The sequence below is a fragment of the Theobroma umbraticum genome, unplaced genomic scaffold, assembly GCF_002168275.2.
Source record: "Theobroma umbraticum cultivar Fairchild unplaced genomic scaffold, ASM216827v3 scaffold_147.0, whole genome shotgun sequence".
In the NCBI taxonomy this organism is placed as follows: domain Eukaryota; kingdom Viridiplantae; phylum Streptophyta; class Magnoliopsida; order Malvales; family Malvaceae; genus Theobroma; species Theobroma umbraticum.
Window position 1 is genome coordinate 10,708,122 of NW_018397259.1, and position 14,664 is coordinate 10,722,785.

At 35.2% G+C, this 14,664-nt stretch overlaps 2 protein-coding genes across 3 annotated transcripts; one reads left to right on the top strand and one right to left on the bottom strand.

Annotated features, from left to right (window-relative positions):
* Positions 1–990: 990 nt before the first annotated feature.
* Positions 991–6,807, bottom strand: LOC110414599 (organic solute transporter ostalpha protein (DUF300)). Of its 2 annotated transcripts, none has more exons than XM_021425859.1 (7): positions 6,581–6,807; positions 6,033–6,315; positions 5,831–5,904; positions 5,471–5,620; positions 4,018–4,303; positions 1,994–2,227; positions 991–1,880 (listed from the first exon to the last, which is right to left on the bottom strand). In XM_021425859.1, exons 2-7 carry the CDS (start codon positions 6,186–6,188, stop codon positions 1,515–1,517), a joined length of 1,266 nt encoding a protein of 421 aa, XP_021281534.1. In that variant the 5' UTR covers positions 6,189–6,315; positions 6,581–6,807; the 3' UTR covers positions 991–1,514. The 2 variants fall into 2 exon arrangements, with proteins under 2 accessions (XP_021281534.1, XP_021281535.1); XM_021425860.1 differs by having other exon boundaries at positions 6,033–6,459.
* Positions 6,808–7,031: 224 nt separating this feature from the next.
* EMB1138 (DEAD box RNA helicase (RH3)) lies at positions 7,032–14,442 on the top strand. The gene is made up of 10 exons (XM_021425857.2): positions 7,032–7,610; positions 7,985–8,124; positions 8,226–8,640; positions 9,452–9,550; positions 10,706–10,930; positions 11,741–12,118; positions 12,618–12,761; positions 12,851–12,946; positions 13,119–13,366; positions 14,027–14,442. The coding sequence occupies exons 1-10, from the start codon at positions 7,206–7,208 to the stop codon at positions 14,103–14,105; spliced, it is 2,229 nt and encodes a 742-aa protein (XP_021281532.1). The 5' UTR covers positions 7,032–7,205; the 3' UTR covers positions 14,106–14,442.
* Positions 14,443–14,664: the final 222 nt, after the last annotated feature.

Here is a 14,664-nt window from a genome sequence, read left to right on the forward strand (position 1 = left end):
AGGTAATGTGATTGCAAGCAATGTGATTACAGAGAAAATAACATTAAAGTGTTTGATATGTAAGTAAAATAATAATTAAAATGCAGTGAAGATAACATTGCAGTGTTTGGTTTACAAGTACTTTAGTGGGAATGTAATGCTAATTGTCAAAATTACCCTTAATTATTAAAATATAAGTTTAACATATTTATATTTTTTATTATTAATTTTTATATAATATCATTTCTTAAATATATTTTTAATATCATATATTTATTTTTATTTATTATTATAATATTTATATTTTATTTTTAATATATTTATATTTTTATTATTAATTTTATATAATATCATTTCTTAAATATATTTTATTTTTATTTATTTATAATATTTTATATTTATTTTTAATATATTTATATTTATATATTAATTTTTATATAATATCATATTTTAAATATATTTTTAATGTCATATATTTTATTTTATTTTATTATTATAATTTATTATATTTTATTTTCATTTCTTTAATATATTTTTATATTATATTATTTTATTTTAATTTGTTTTATCTATATTATATAAATATTAATTTTTTATATTTTATTTTATTTTTATATTATATGTTTTATTTTAATTTTAATATTATAAAATATTTTTAATAAGATAATTAAGTTGAAAGGTAAAATTGTCTTTAAGAACATTGCAGAGTACAATATAATGTGATTGCAATGTGAAATCTTACATTGCAGTGATCTGTTACAAAACAAACACTGCAATGTGGCACATTGCAGAGAATGTGGTTTACATCCCTGATACCAAACGGACCCTAATAGCAGCCATCTTTATTCTTTTGTCTCATAACAACATTGCAACTCATACAACCAATGCCATTCAACTGAATATCAGTCCCCACCTTCTCCAAATTCCAATTTCCCTTCCCTGTTCCCCTTCCATGTCATTAACAAAGGAAAAACAACCACAATGTGGGAAAAGTAATCAATAACATTACTCTACAGAAACTAGAGAAACCCATCAATGCTATAATAGGGCAATATACCCAATGATGACATCATTTGAATAACATGCAAAAAAAAAAAAAAATTAAGCTTGGAACAAGCCAAGTGAATAAAAGATGAAAGCAAATTTCATGACTCAAATTAAGATCCTTCAACTATGAACTAAGTGCTTCGTATCTACACAGCAGACAGAAACAAACTCAGACAACCATTGCCAGACGGGCCACACAGTTCCAGTGTGAAACCTAAGAGCAGTGACTACAATTTACAATGATTGAAACCAATACAGGTAAAAGAGAAAACACTGGGAACTGAGGACTCCAGTGAACACTTCAGTAATTAGACACTAATTGCAGCACACAATTTGAATAGGAGGCTCTCCCAAAGTCAGAAATAATGTCATTGTCAGACACCCTACCATTCCCCCCCCCTATCCTCTCCTTCCATCTGCTCTCCCCTGTCGTCCCCAAGGATGCACGCTTCTTCTCACCTGTCTTTAAGGATTCTACTACACACTAGTCACCTAGTCTCAGTTTCTTTTGCTGCAGGAACTTTTGGAGGATAATTGGATAAATCCATGTCGATAAGTGACATATCATATGGCACTGTATAAGAATTTGAGGGGTCCACAAGCAGTGATGATTTTATTGCATCACCACGTGCAGAATCTGGTACAGAGCCAGGGTTTTGGGGAGTGCTTGTACCAGACGACGAGAGACTGGATAGCTGAATGTCATCCAGTTTGTTTCCAAACATGAGTTTGTTTCTTCTCACAGCATCCATCTCTGGCCCAGTTGGCACAAAGGTCCTTGACCGGTACTTTCTTGTTCCCTCATCACCATCGTTATGATTGTACAATACATAATCATGATATGTTGGTGCAAACTGTGAAACCAGTAAACAGTTAGTAACACCATTAACGAGCCTAAAAAAGGGGAAAATAGTCCAATAGAGGAACATTTTGGTGGAAAAATGGTAATAACAAGTAGTAGGCTCACCTGGTGAACAGTATCATGATAGAAGTCATTTAACTTCAAGGCATGTGCAAGGCTTCCTGTCAAACCATGAGACCCACCAATATTTGCACCAGCGTACTCTTTATATGGAAATGCATAAAGATGACCCATGGCAGCTATAAGCATCTCAACACATATAATAAAGTTTTGAAATTGAGCAGCTGCTTCTGCATCCTTTATGAATCCAGACTTAGCAGCGAGAAAAACCATAACACCCTGAAAAAGGGAAAATGTACACAGAATTTTGAGCTCTTTTGGCATGTATTCGCCAAGCGATGCAACTAGATGAGGTTGTATACATGGTACAATGCTGTTACAGCACTTGTTGCTAAATATCTCTTGGCTGATCTAAAATCAAACCACCAACAGTAACTTCTATGTCCTGGCACTTACATGAGCACAATTTGAATGATTTGCAATAAATTAAGGGTCCATTTAGTAACCAGAAAATGACTTGCTGGGGGAAAATTTTTCCTATGTAAAATATTTTATAAGAAAATTTAATGTTTTTTGTTATTTAGATAAACTGTTGAAAACGTTTTTTATTGTTTGAATCATCCTGTAGAAAATATTTTCCACCATCATTGGTGAAGTTATTTGGGTGTTAAAATCATAAATAGGAGTTTATTACAATACAATAGTCTCATTTGTTTTCACATGAAAATTAAGATAGGAAATGAAAATGGGAAAAAATAAATAATGATATTTTCCAAAGCATTTAACCACATATTGTAATGAAAGTAAACTCTAATTTTCAAAAAATTTTCCATTTCATCATTTTTTACCATAACACTATAAAATATCAATATTCATCAATTGTACAAAACATCCAAAACTTATATTTATAGATATGTACTCATCAAATGACAATCATTGAAATAATTTTTGGTTATAATTATTAGTCAGATTTATTCAATTTATAAATAAAAATATTAATTGCATTGAATGATTTCATTAATTTTTTTTTAATTTTAATAGCATTGAATAATTTAAATATTAATATTTTAAGTAAAAATTTTTTAAAGTTAAATATTAATACTTTTTTGATATTTTAAGTTAAATATTAATATTCATCAAACTCATACTACTAGGCTTAATATAAGAGCATTTTTTCAATTCTCTGGAAAATGTCTTACCCCTCTCAAGGACGTAAGACATTTTACATGATCAATGGGTATTTTTCATTTTGACCTGTAAAATGTTTTATATCTGGAATAAAATTTCTATCTTCCAAACAAGTATAGCTATAGAAAATATTTTCCAGAAACTATTTTACGTCAAAACAAATAGACTCTAAGTTACCAAACACATTGATTAGTGATCAAAAGATGAGGGCATTTGCCTTTCAAAGACTAAGCATCTAAGCAAACCACTAATAAAGCATGTAACAGCTGCTTTTAGAGACTGGAATGCAGCACTTCCAGAAATTAAATTATAATTCTTATTATTTCAAATCAGAGTTAAAAAAGGAAAGCAAAAGGCAACTACTATCAGCAACTTGTTTCTTTAGCAATTAACTCTGATATGCAAAGTAGAAAAATTAATTTCCACATCTACATCTACTTGCAAACCAAAACAGCTATGTTCTACAGCTATCTTCTTTAACATTTTCTTTAAATTTTCCAGTTAGCTATCGAGATGGGTACAATTCTTTTTTAGCAAAAGACTAAATAATCCTAAAAGCAGCAAATAAGAAAATCAGCCTCCCCCCTCCCCCCTCCCCCTTTAAAAAGAAACATAAAGATGATGTACACAGCAAACAGGCTAGGAAAGATCACATTGCGGTAACCAAAAGTTGACCATCCCAAGGTCACTTACAAAGATGCTCACTAGATTACTCAATAATGACTACATCACCAAAAACCAACAAAGGGATGCCGCAATGGAAAGAAAAAGGGAAGGATATAATAGTTACTATAAGCCAAAGCAAACAAAAGGTTTTTTTCCTATTATTCTGTTTTGCATGCATAAGTATGTGAGGAAGTAACAGCAGCATGAGACTTTACCTGCCAATAGGTTAAGAAAACCACAGATTTTATTATGATGAACTTTGGAACTGGATTGAATGGCTGAAGAAGATCTTTGCATGCCATGTAAAACAACACCAAAGCATATAGAGCCATTGTGTATGATATTGTGTAGATGATAGTAAGATATAGATATGCTTGTCTGGGACTAAAATTTCCATCTTTATATTTTCCTCTCGCATATAATATGAGTGTAACAGCAACTAAAATGGGCTTCAGAATGACAAATTGCAGACACCCTTGCTTGCATCTCCGTATAAAACGCCTGCATTGCAATTTCAGGTGCAAACAATAGTCCGTAAGCTGAGTTCAGAAGCATAATGTGAAAGGATCAACTGGCACTGGTGTAGCAATTAATAATTGTTAAACCTGCCTATAACTTCGGATACAATTACTATTTCAAACAATCAACGGTTGGATTTACATCCTACCTGCACTAGTCATAGATATAAAATTTTAAGTCATTCCAATATCTATATCACATTGTCAAGAATAGAATCATTATCAAATATGTATATAACGATTAAAATTTTATTCTTATCAAAGAAACAGTTGGACAATTTCAACTAATTTGAAATTTGGCCTACATGATATAGGTGAGTAGAGAATGACATGCTACAGTGGTATTAACAAAATATAAATCATAACTCATATAAAATATAATAAATGTGTACGTGCACCCGCGTGTGTGCGTGAGTGTGATATTGGGTCAATTTTACAATAATCATAAAAGTTGTGCTAAACTTATTAGGATTTGAATTGCATATAAATACAGGCACTTGAAACTTATGACGCAAACAAGAAAAGAGAGGTTATTAAAATACTGCATATCAACATACTAGGCAAATCGTGCAAATCAATTTGTAGGAGTTCCCTGGACATTGACAGCAGCTCTTTCCTCCTTGATTCTTTGGTATTTTCAGGTTACCTTAGGAATTTGAGAAACAAAGAGTATCTATTTCCTAGGCTCAGTAGCATTAAGCAAACCCCAATCACCCTTGGTGTTATTTTACTTAACATCTGTGTGGATCATCATTGGAAGCTGGATGCTTTGACAGCTTGAGGTTTGCAACAACCTAAGCTTGATGGGTAGAAGATTTCATTCACAAAGAGTTGCAACCTTTTGACTTCGACATGAAAGGCTTAAAAGTATAACAATCATTCACCAACTAGTTAGGGTTATCTACATTAAACAACCAAAGATTGATCTTGTTTGAGAGAAAAGTTTTAAATTTTTGTTGCGTATATATTATGAATGCATGCCTTCTCCCAACACCTGCAACTCTAAATCAATCAAACTATCCAATGTCAATTCCAAACTAAAAATGAAAGCAGATATATTCTTGATAGCAGAAAAAGCTTATAATGCTAAATGTGATGACATGCATAACAATGTGATGCGCAAAAGAGTAGAGTTCCATTCAAAACTGACCCATCTAGTGGCATGGGAGGGAAGCAGCATGTCATCAGACACCAAGATGGCTTTAAAACTCGACCACTCAAACTGAGCACAACTGCTCCAGGCCCACCAACCCATGCTAGGCACAGAGACAAAAAATTATAGATGACCCAAGCTTCATAACTGAAACAGTTAAAGAGGAAAGATGCTAGTTAGAACGTAAACATACTGTGGCATACATACATCATTTCTATCAATCCATCCATCTATCAATTTACATACATATAGCATAATTTTTTTAATGTGATGATGGATTGGAGGAACATGGAATTCAGGAAAGAAGTGGAAATAAGAAACTGATAATTGAATTCAAACACAGGCAGACCTACTTACACTTCCCGGATAGAATTGAAATAGATTGAACTCTGTGGTAGAACAAGGGACAAGAAAGACATCAACGCATAAACCTGTGATTGACAAGAAACTGAAATAAATAGTAATAGAGAAGGCAAAAAGATTTAGGCACAACGAAAATGAAAGCAGTACAAGAAAAAAGCACTACACTAAATAAGAGAGTAGAGAAGATATGACTGACCGGAACCATAAAGATGATGCGCACGATGTATCTCTGAAAAATAGGTTCGGTGTAATTCAAAAGGTGCCTGTAGATGTGATGAATTGCCAAAGCAATGGCTCCAGCGGTACACAAAAAGGCCACGATGTTGAGGTAAATAGGAAGGGAATCACCCATTTGTCACACGAACTTTTTATTCTTTTGTTCTTTTGGTTTTTCCTTTTGTGGTTCGCTAGCTGTACACGGGAAGATTGCCCAAAACCAATAGGAGGGAAACCCTAAACCAACCCTCGACCGTCCGCCACTGTCAAAAACAGAAAGTAGGATTAATTCGATCTTCGACAACTAATTTGCCCAATTAGAGAAAATTTGAAAAGAAAGAATCAGTATCGTAGGGTAATCAGTGGTGATTGAAGGCTTGAGAAGGAGTAAAACCAAAGTCTGAGGCCTGTTGGATTGTTCACAGAAGATAAATGGATGGGTAAGCGGCAGCGGTAAAAGACAGTAACCGAACGAGACCGATAACGAAAATTCCAAGTAGAAATCAACAACCAAGTTAAAAGAATTACCTTTAAAATGAATGGGAAATGGAGAGCGACCAAATGCAGGTGGATAATGTCCAGAAGGTACCCAGGAAGGAAAAGAAACAGCAGATCCGGCAGGGGTTGGCTACTTGTCGTGTGTACTCAGAAAGTAGAAATGGCCTTTAAAAGAATTTTACAAATAAGAATGCTCCAGTGGAAGCCAATAATGGCGGCCCCCTTCCTCCGTAAAAATAGTCTGTTTTTGTTTTTTTTTAATAATAAAAAAACCAACAGTATAATTGCTTTTTCCTGCGGCAGCATGATCGCTTTGCCCGTTCTTAATTTTCTTCGAGTCGGAGGGCCGAGAGGAGAGACCACGAGAGCCCAAGAGGATGCCTGTGTCATGGGCCTCGGCTCAACCCAAAACTAGTTTATGGATATTTGAGTGAGGTGACTCTTTTTGGGACCTTGGCGTCGCTTTTATTTGTTACGGCTCTCAGGCTTTGTAGATTGGTAATAAGTTGAAGCAGCGAAGCCATTCATTTGGGGAGGAGTGTGGCCTTATCTCCCTCACTCAACTCCCCCTGCCCGCCGTTTGAAATATCTCAAATCCCCTTAGCCTATCTTCTTCTAGCAACCGAAAGGTGAAACAAGAAGAAGAAAGAAAAAAATGGCCTCCTTAGTAGGACTGTCGTCCTCCATACACCAGACGCCGTCTCTGGACACTTTCTCCAGCTCTAATAGAAGGATAACATCGAGTACATCAGCAGCTTCTTGCTTGCCCTTACCATTCACTGATAAGTCTCAGTTCAACGCCCTCGTAGTAGCTGGAAGGCCATTGCTCGGCTTCAAGCACTCTTTTGTTCCTCGCGCTGTGGCCACTCCCAATTCCGTGCTCAGCGAACAGGCCTTCAAGGGCCTCTCTCTTCACCAAGACCAAGACGACCAGGACGTCTATGAGGCTGAGGCTTCCTCCAACCATGACGACGAACTTGACATTTCCAAGTTGGGTTTGCCTCATCGCCTCGTCGATTCCCTACTCCAGCGAGGCATTACTCACCTTTTCCCAATTCAGGTCAAATTTTCTCTCTTTTCTACTTGATGACTTCATATTTAAGTTCTTTTGCTTTTCAGTCTTGTGCTTCTCTAACTCCAATCCCTCTATTTCGTTTATTCTGTCCTAGAGTAGACAATGACAATTCACATGTAAGCAACTTGCTTGTCTTATGCTATTTAATTATCATTTCAAATGTGCCAGTTGGTTGCTTCTATCTTACATCCTTAGAATATTATACCATCTCCTAATCTTTTTGTTGCGTTTGGCATTGTTTTCTACATAACCGTTATTGTGCCTTTATTTCCTTTTTGTTACTTAAGTTGGGTTCAATTCTTCTCTTTCAATACCAATTTAACATTCTATATATTATATTTCCCCTTTCATTGATTTAGAGAGCTGTCTTTGTACCGGCATTACAAGGTCGAGACATCATTGCTCGTGCGAAGACTGGAACTGGCAAAACATTAGCCTTTGGGATCCCCATAATCAAACGTCTTACTCATGATGCTACCCAACAAACAAGTCCTCGGCGGTAACACACTTTATAATACAAGCTTAGATTTCCTCCATTTTCAATAGTTTTATTATTCTTATTCTCTTAATGTTTTCACCTTTCTACTTTTCTTTCTCCAGGATGTCTGGTCGGCTTCCCAGAGTTTTGGTCTTGGCCCCTACTCGGGAGTTAGCCAAGCAAGTGGAGAAGGAAATTAAAGAGTCTGCTCCTTACTTAAACACTGTTTGTGTTTATGGAGGGGTATCGTATAATACACAGCGAAATGCTCTTTCCCGTGGGGTTGATGTAGTGGTTGGGACTCCTGGTCGAATCATTGACCTCATAGAAAGTAGTGACCTCAAATTGGGGGAAGTTGAATATCTTGTCCTTGATGAAGCCGATCAGATGCTTGCAGTGGGATTTGAGGAAGACGTTGAAGAAATTTTAGAGAATCTTCCATCAAAGAGGCAGAGCATGCTTTTCTCTGCAACGATGCCTTCTTGGGTTAAAAAGTTGGCAAGAAAGTACTTGGATAATCCTCTGAATATTGACTTGGTAAGTTCTTTTCTACGAATTCTTCAGAACGCTTATGTATGCCGGTGTTTTGAGATGTTACATCTATTTCTTTGTTGGATAATGATGCACAAGTTTATGTCTAAACTCAAAAGCTTACAAGTATTGAGCCTTGAGTATTGCAGGTAGTTATTTCTGCTTGTTTGATGGATGACTAGTTATTGTAGGGCATTAGTGAAAGGTCAAAACTCTCTGTTGGTGATTGTCAATGGTGAAATTTTCTTTGTCCCCCGTCCCACCCACTTTCTTGGGTTGGGATGATTAATACATTGCTGAGTATGTTGATTTAATCTTTGATACTCAACATGCTTGGAATGTGGGTACCGACATCTTAAAATTGTTTTCTCAACCACTTCATCTGCAAGAGAAAACAGTGCCATCCTGAAAAATGCTGTGGTAGATATCTACTTAGATCTAAATCCAGCATACTATTGTCTTCCACCATTTCTGCAAGGCAAATATTACTTCATTTGAGGCATAGTGAAAAGTCTGTTCTTTTTCTTTTGGACAAAAAAATTATGATCTGTTTAGAGATTGAAATTGAATAATTAGTTTGGTGAGAAGTTCAAACATAGTAAGTTTCTTCTTGAAGAATAAGTGGAATCATATGTTTTATTTATATTATTAAAGAAACTTGGAGAAAAACATTATACACATCTACATGTATAAATAAGTACTGTGTGATGTAATGATCTTGGAGTAGCACATTTCTATTATCAGTGTTATGTCCAAATTTTTTTTTATTGCAGAAAGAAACCTTGATTTATTTTTTTGGTTCTTTCTTCTCTCACAGGTTGGAGATCAAGATGAAAAGCTTGCTGAAGGGATCAAACTTTATGCAATATCAACCACATCAACTTCAAAGCAGACCATTCTTAGTGATCTTATAACAGTAACTAATTTATCTTACGTTTTCTCTTTGGCATCAGTATTTCTTGTATTTTTGGTATAGATTGAAGCTATCAGTGAAGTCAGTGCATTACATTTAATGACTTTTTCCTTCATATATGTATCTTTCTAGTGGAGACTGATGAGTAACATAAGAATTGTTTTTTTCTTTATAGGACTTTACCATATAAAACATGAACCTATTGGATCATTTTATTGGTAATAATTTTGTGTGTGTTGAATATAATATGCTGTATATTTTATATCAGAAGACATAATAGAGACAGTTATTCCAATGTAAATATTTTGATATTGTTTTGTGTAAGCAACATCTAAAGAGTTGGCTCATTTTGTAGTGTCAGCTGTTGGTGCATTCTTTCTTCGTTAAAGTTTCTTCAGGATGGAATTTCATTCAAAAAGTTGCATTATTATTCTTAGTTGAAGACTTTGGTCCTCAAAGCTGCTTTATTTAAGTACTTGCTAGTTTTATATTTGCTTTATGCTGCAAGCATGTGGGTTGGTCTAAACCCTAAACTCTAAAGCCTATTACATCATTTGTATTGGATTTTTTTTTTTTTGTGTGTTGAACATAGTATGCAGCAATATTGTATATCAGAAGACAAAATGTACATGTTTTGATATTGTTCTATGTAAGCAACATCAACAAAGTTGGATCCTTTGTGGCATCAGCTGGTGATCCATTCTTTGTCTGTTAGCTATACTTCAGGATGGAATTTCATTCAAATGTTGGATTATTATTCTTAGTTCAAGTGTCTGGTACTCAAAGATGCTTTAGTTGAGTCCTTGGTAGTTTTATATTTACATTATGCTGCAAGAATGTGGGTTGGCCTACTAAGTTAATTTGATGTAGGCCTTTCTGAAAACCACCAACTTCCTAAAGTTAGAGGTCCTTTCGAAACCCTAAAGTTTTATTTAAGATTTGTATTTACACCCCCAGTTCTCCATTAGATCTTATTATCTCATGTTTTTAGTTTGTAAGCATTTTTTACATGAAATTGTTTTATCATTTGGCTATGCTAACATGAATGCAATGTTACTATGCTACCATATTTTATCATTATTCAAAATTATATCAGACCAAAAGTGACAAGCTGACCACCATACTGAAAAAGAAAATAATTCTTTTCCTAATTTTCAGGTTTATGCGAAAGGTGGGAAGACAATTGTTTTTACACAAACAAAACGAGATGCTGATGATGTTTCTATTGCCTTAACAAACAGCATAGCTTCCGAGGCATTGCATGGTGATATATCTCAACATCAAAGGGAGAGAACATTGAATGGTTTTCGGCAAGGAAAATTCACTGTGCTTGTTGCCACAGATGTTGCATCTCGTGGACTTGATATTCCAAATGTCGAGCTAGTATGTTACCAAAATTTTATAGTTCTTTAAACTGTATAATTTCTTTTGGGTCTTTCATTATGTTTTCATTGCTACTTTAGGCTCCATCATGTCATTACTTTTGGTAGTTATTTTATTTATTATTATTTTTTTGCTTTTGCTTCCGCAAGCAAAATTACGTTTGATGAAAAATGAGTAAATGGTTAAAATGTTACACGAATTAAACAAAATTTCTTCATATAGAACTAAAAGCATTCTTTTTGTTATTCATTGAGGTATTTTTAAGTTCCTCATTAAATTTTTTGTTTATTTTTTATCAAAAGACATTTTTGAGTTTTTTCTTTTGGAAGCAAAAAGCAATAGTGAAGGTACCAATTAAATGGTATTTTTAAGGTTCAAGGATGATATTGTGCTTTTCAACAAACTATAAACAAAATAAGCTAGTACTTATTTTTGAAACTCTAACCATTTAAGTCATTCCTTATATCATGTTTATATACTTAACAAAAATCAATGATATGGTATCCAGTGTCCATTTCATCAGTTACTTAAGCTTAAAGAAGATGAGTTATTATTTGGTATTGTGAAACTGGGAAAAGCTTGAGTCAATTAAGTATAAATAATGGACATGCATGCTATGTTGATGATTATCATAAGTTTCTTAGCTAATGTTGGCTTTTTTTTCTTTTTTCTTTTTTCCAGTTTTCATGCTAAAAAATATTATCATATATGGAAAACTATCATAATATGTTATCTATCTTTGACTTCAAAATCTGGAATGTGCATTCTAAAGGGCACTAAGAAGATGGATCTTATCACCCTTTTCTCCAGGTCATCCACTATGAGCTTCCTAATGATGCAGAGACTTTTGTGCATCGCTCTGGACGTACAGGACGGGCAGGGAAGGAAGGTTCTGCAATTTTGATGTTCACTAATAGCCAAAAGAGAACTGTCCGATCCCTTGAACGTGATGTCGGGTGTAAGTTTGAGTTCATTAGTCCTCCAGCTATCGAAGAAGTTCTGGAGTCATCAGCTGAGCAAATTGTTGCTACTCTTAATGGAGTTCATCCTCACTCTATAGAGTTCTTTACTCCGACTGCTCAAAGACTGATTGAAGAAGAAGGGATAACTGCTCTTGCTGCGGCACTAGCACACCTGAGTGGATTTTCCCGCCCACCTTCATCACGCTCTCTTATTAGTCATGAACAGGTAAACTATAATACAGTTTATGTTGCTTTTTAATCCTAATTGGAGCAGTTAATTGTGATATTACATTCAAGTTTGCGTGTCCCGCAAGGGGACAATGTAGCAGTTGATATTGGGACTTCCATTTTAGAGGTTTGAAGTTCAAACACTTGAAAGGAGGGCGAGTTTATGGGAGGAGATTAGTGAGTCTCCATGTGTACCACTACTTAGTCTCTATGTACTAAGTTCAAACCCCTGAGTATGATGGGAATTCGGTGCTTTTTTGTTATTGTTGTACTGAACTTTGGCTCTTTTCATCTTCTTCTATTATGTAAATCATATGCTTTTTTATTATATAACCGTAAACCCATGTCTGTATAGGCAGCATGCTGCATACTAAATTGTCAAATGCCAAGAACCCTCATCTCACCAGCCATATAGGATTTATCTCATTTTGTTTGTGAGGTTATTTTGTGTCAATAAATTAATTTAGCCTGGTTCTTAATCGGATGTTTTGTTGCAGGGATTGGTAACACTGCAATTGACAAGAGATTCATCTTATTCTAGAGGTTTCCTGTCTGCTAGGTCTGTCACTGGGTTTCTTTCTGATGTTAACCCTGCGGCTGCTGATGAAGTGGGGAAAGTATATCTAATCGCAGATGAGAGGGTTTGTGTGCAAAAGATTTCTATCCATTTTGTTTTGTTAATCTTGATTGATCTCTTTGCTTGAGACTTAAAGAGTGTGTTTAATATCAGGTTCAAGGTGCAGTCTTTGATCTCCCAGAGGAGATTGCTAAAGAGTTGCTGAATAAGCAAACACCACCTGGGAACACAATCTCAAAGATCACAAAGGTCAATGCTAGATATTGGTCACTGTTGCTGATTAATTGTGATTCTGCAAGATGGTCATGTTCCTTACGTTACTGTCATCTAATTCATCTTGCTATGCTCCTTTGGCAGCCACTTAAGCATTGTTTTGATGCGCTAAACTAAGCTGATTTTGTGTATTTATTTCTGCTGGCAGTTGCCTCCTTTGCAAGATGATGGCCCTTCAAGTGATTATTATGGCAAATTTTCTAGCAGGGATCGCTTTCCTAGGGGAATATCTAAGGATCGGAGAGGTATTAGAGGCTCCAGGAGTTGGAGCAGTGGCCGAAACTCTGATGATGAGGTCCGAGGTGGAAGAAGTAGCTGGTCTCGGACTTCAAAAAGCAGTAGGGATGACTGGCTAATTGGTGGTAGAAGATCAAAAAGGTCATCATCCCATGACAGGCATGTCTCTTCTCTTCATTTTTTCTTCTGTACACTATCTTGAACCTTTTTACTTGTACTAAGTTTTATGAAAAGATACATGCGCCATTCAGTTTTATAGAAATCATCATTTAAGGAAGGAACACCAAACTACTATAAATGGTTTTTGGTCTTAAAGACGAAGTCATAAATGAGAAAGGAGAAAATATCAGATTGGACTCTTATGTAACTAAGCCAGCAATTGCCTATGATCCTGCCTGTGCATCTGTTATAAATCTGTTTGGTATTGGATGACAGAGTGATCCATATTCTCCTGATTTTATTCTAAATCTTACTTATTGTCCACATCTTAAAGAAAGGTAAAAAGGCTGAATAGTTGGTTATGTAATTATGAAAATAGAGTCCATTTTAACCAGAACTAATTTTGCCATTCATGGTGGAGGGCACATGCGTGATGAACCGATAGACTTATTTTTTCTTCATGGACATAAACATGGTGCTGTTCTATTTTGTCATTGAAATGTAACTTTGTAAATTGATGGTTGATTACTTTGGTGGAAGCTCTAATTACTTGAAGCGGTTATAGCCAGATAAGGCAGTTGCTATTACATTAGTTTTCAATTTTATAGGAACACGTACACCTTGTATAGCATTGACATTGACCTCTGAATTTGTGTACAGAAGCTTTGGAGGTTCATGTTTCAACTGTGGACGTCCTGGGCATAGGGCATCGGACTGCCCTGAGAAGCTAGACTTTTAGTGTGTTGCTTGGGTATCGGTCCTCCACAAAACCTGGATGATCTTGGAACAAAGCTGTTATTGGGCATTTGCTTGTTGGCAGATATTGGCATTCAGTTGGTCAAGGAGAAAGATGGTCCCCTGCAGGAGTTGCAAAAATTGATATATCTGCGAGGGAACACATTATGTGGTTGTTCTTGGGTATAAATCAACCAATTGCTATCTATGGGGCTCGTTCTCTCGCACTTTGTGCGCGTGTTACCATAAAATGCGTAAAATCAAAATGGAGAAAGTGTTGTATGAAAGTACCGTGAATGGAAGTTATATTCTATGAGACATTACACCTTTTTTTTATTGCATGATCCTGATTAACAGCTTCAACCTTCTGTGTTTTGACAATTTTTGACAAGTAAAGCAACAATCTTAGGATCTTTTAGCTATGACGTCAACTGACGAAGGACACCTAGGTCCGTAGAGTTGCGGAAATTTTGTGATCTGGTTTCTTGAGAAAAATAGAGAAAACTGAATGTAAAAGAAAAAAAAAAGATAATCTCGGAGTTGGTACACAATTATGATTCCTC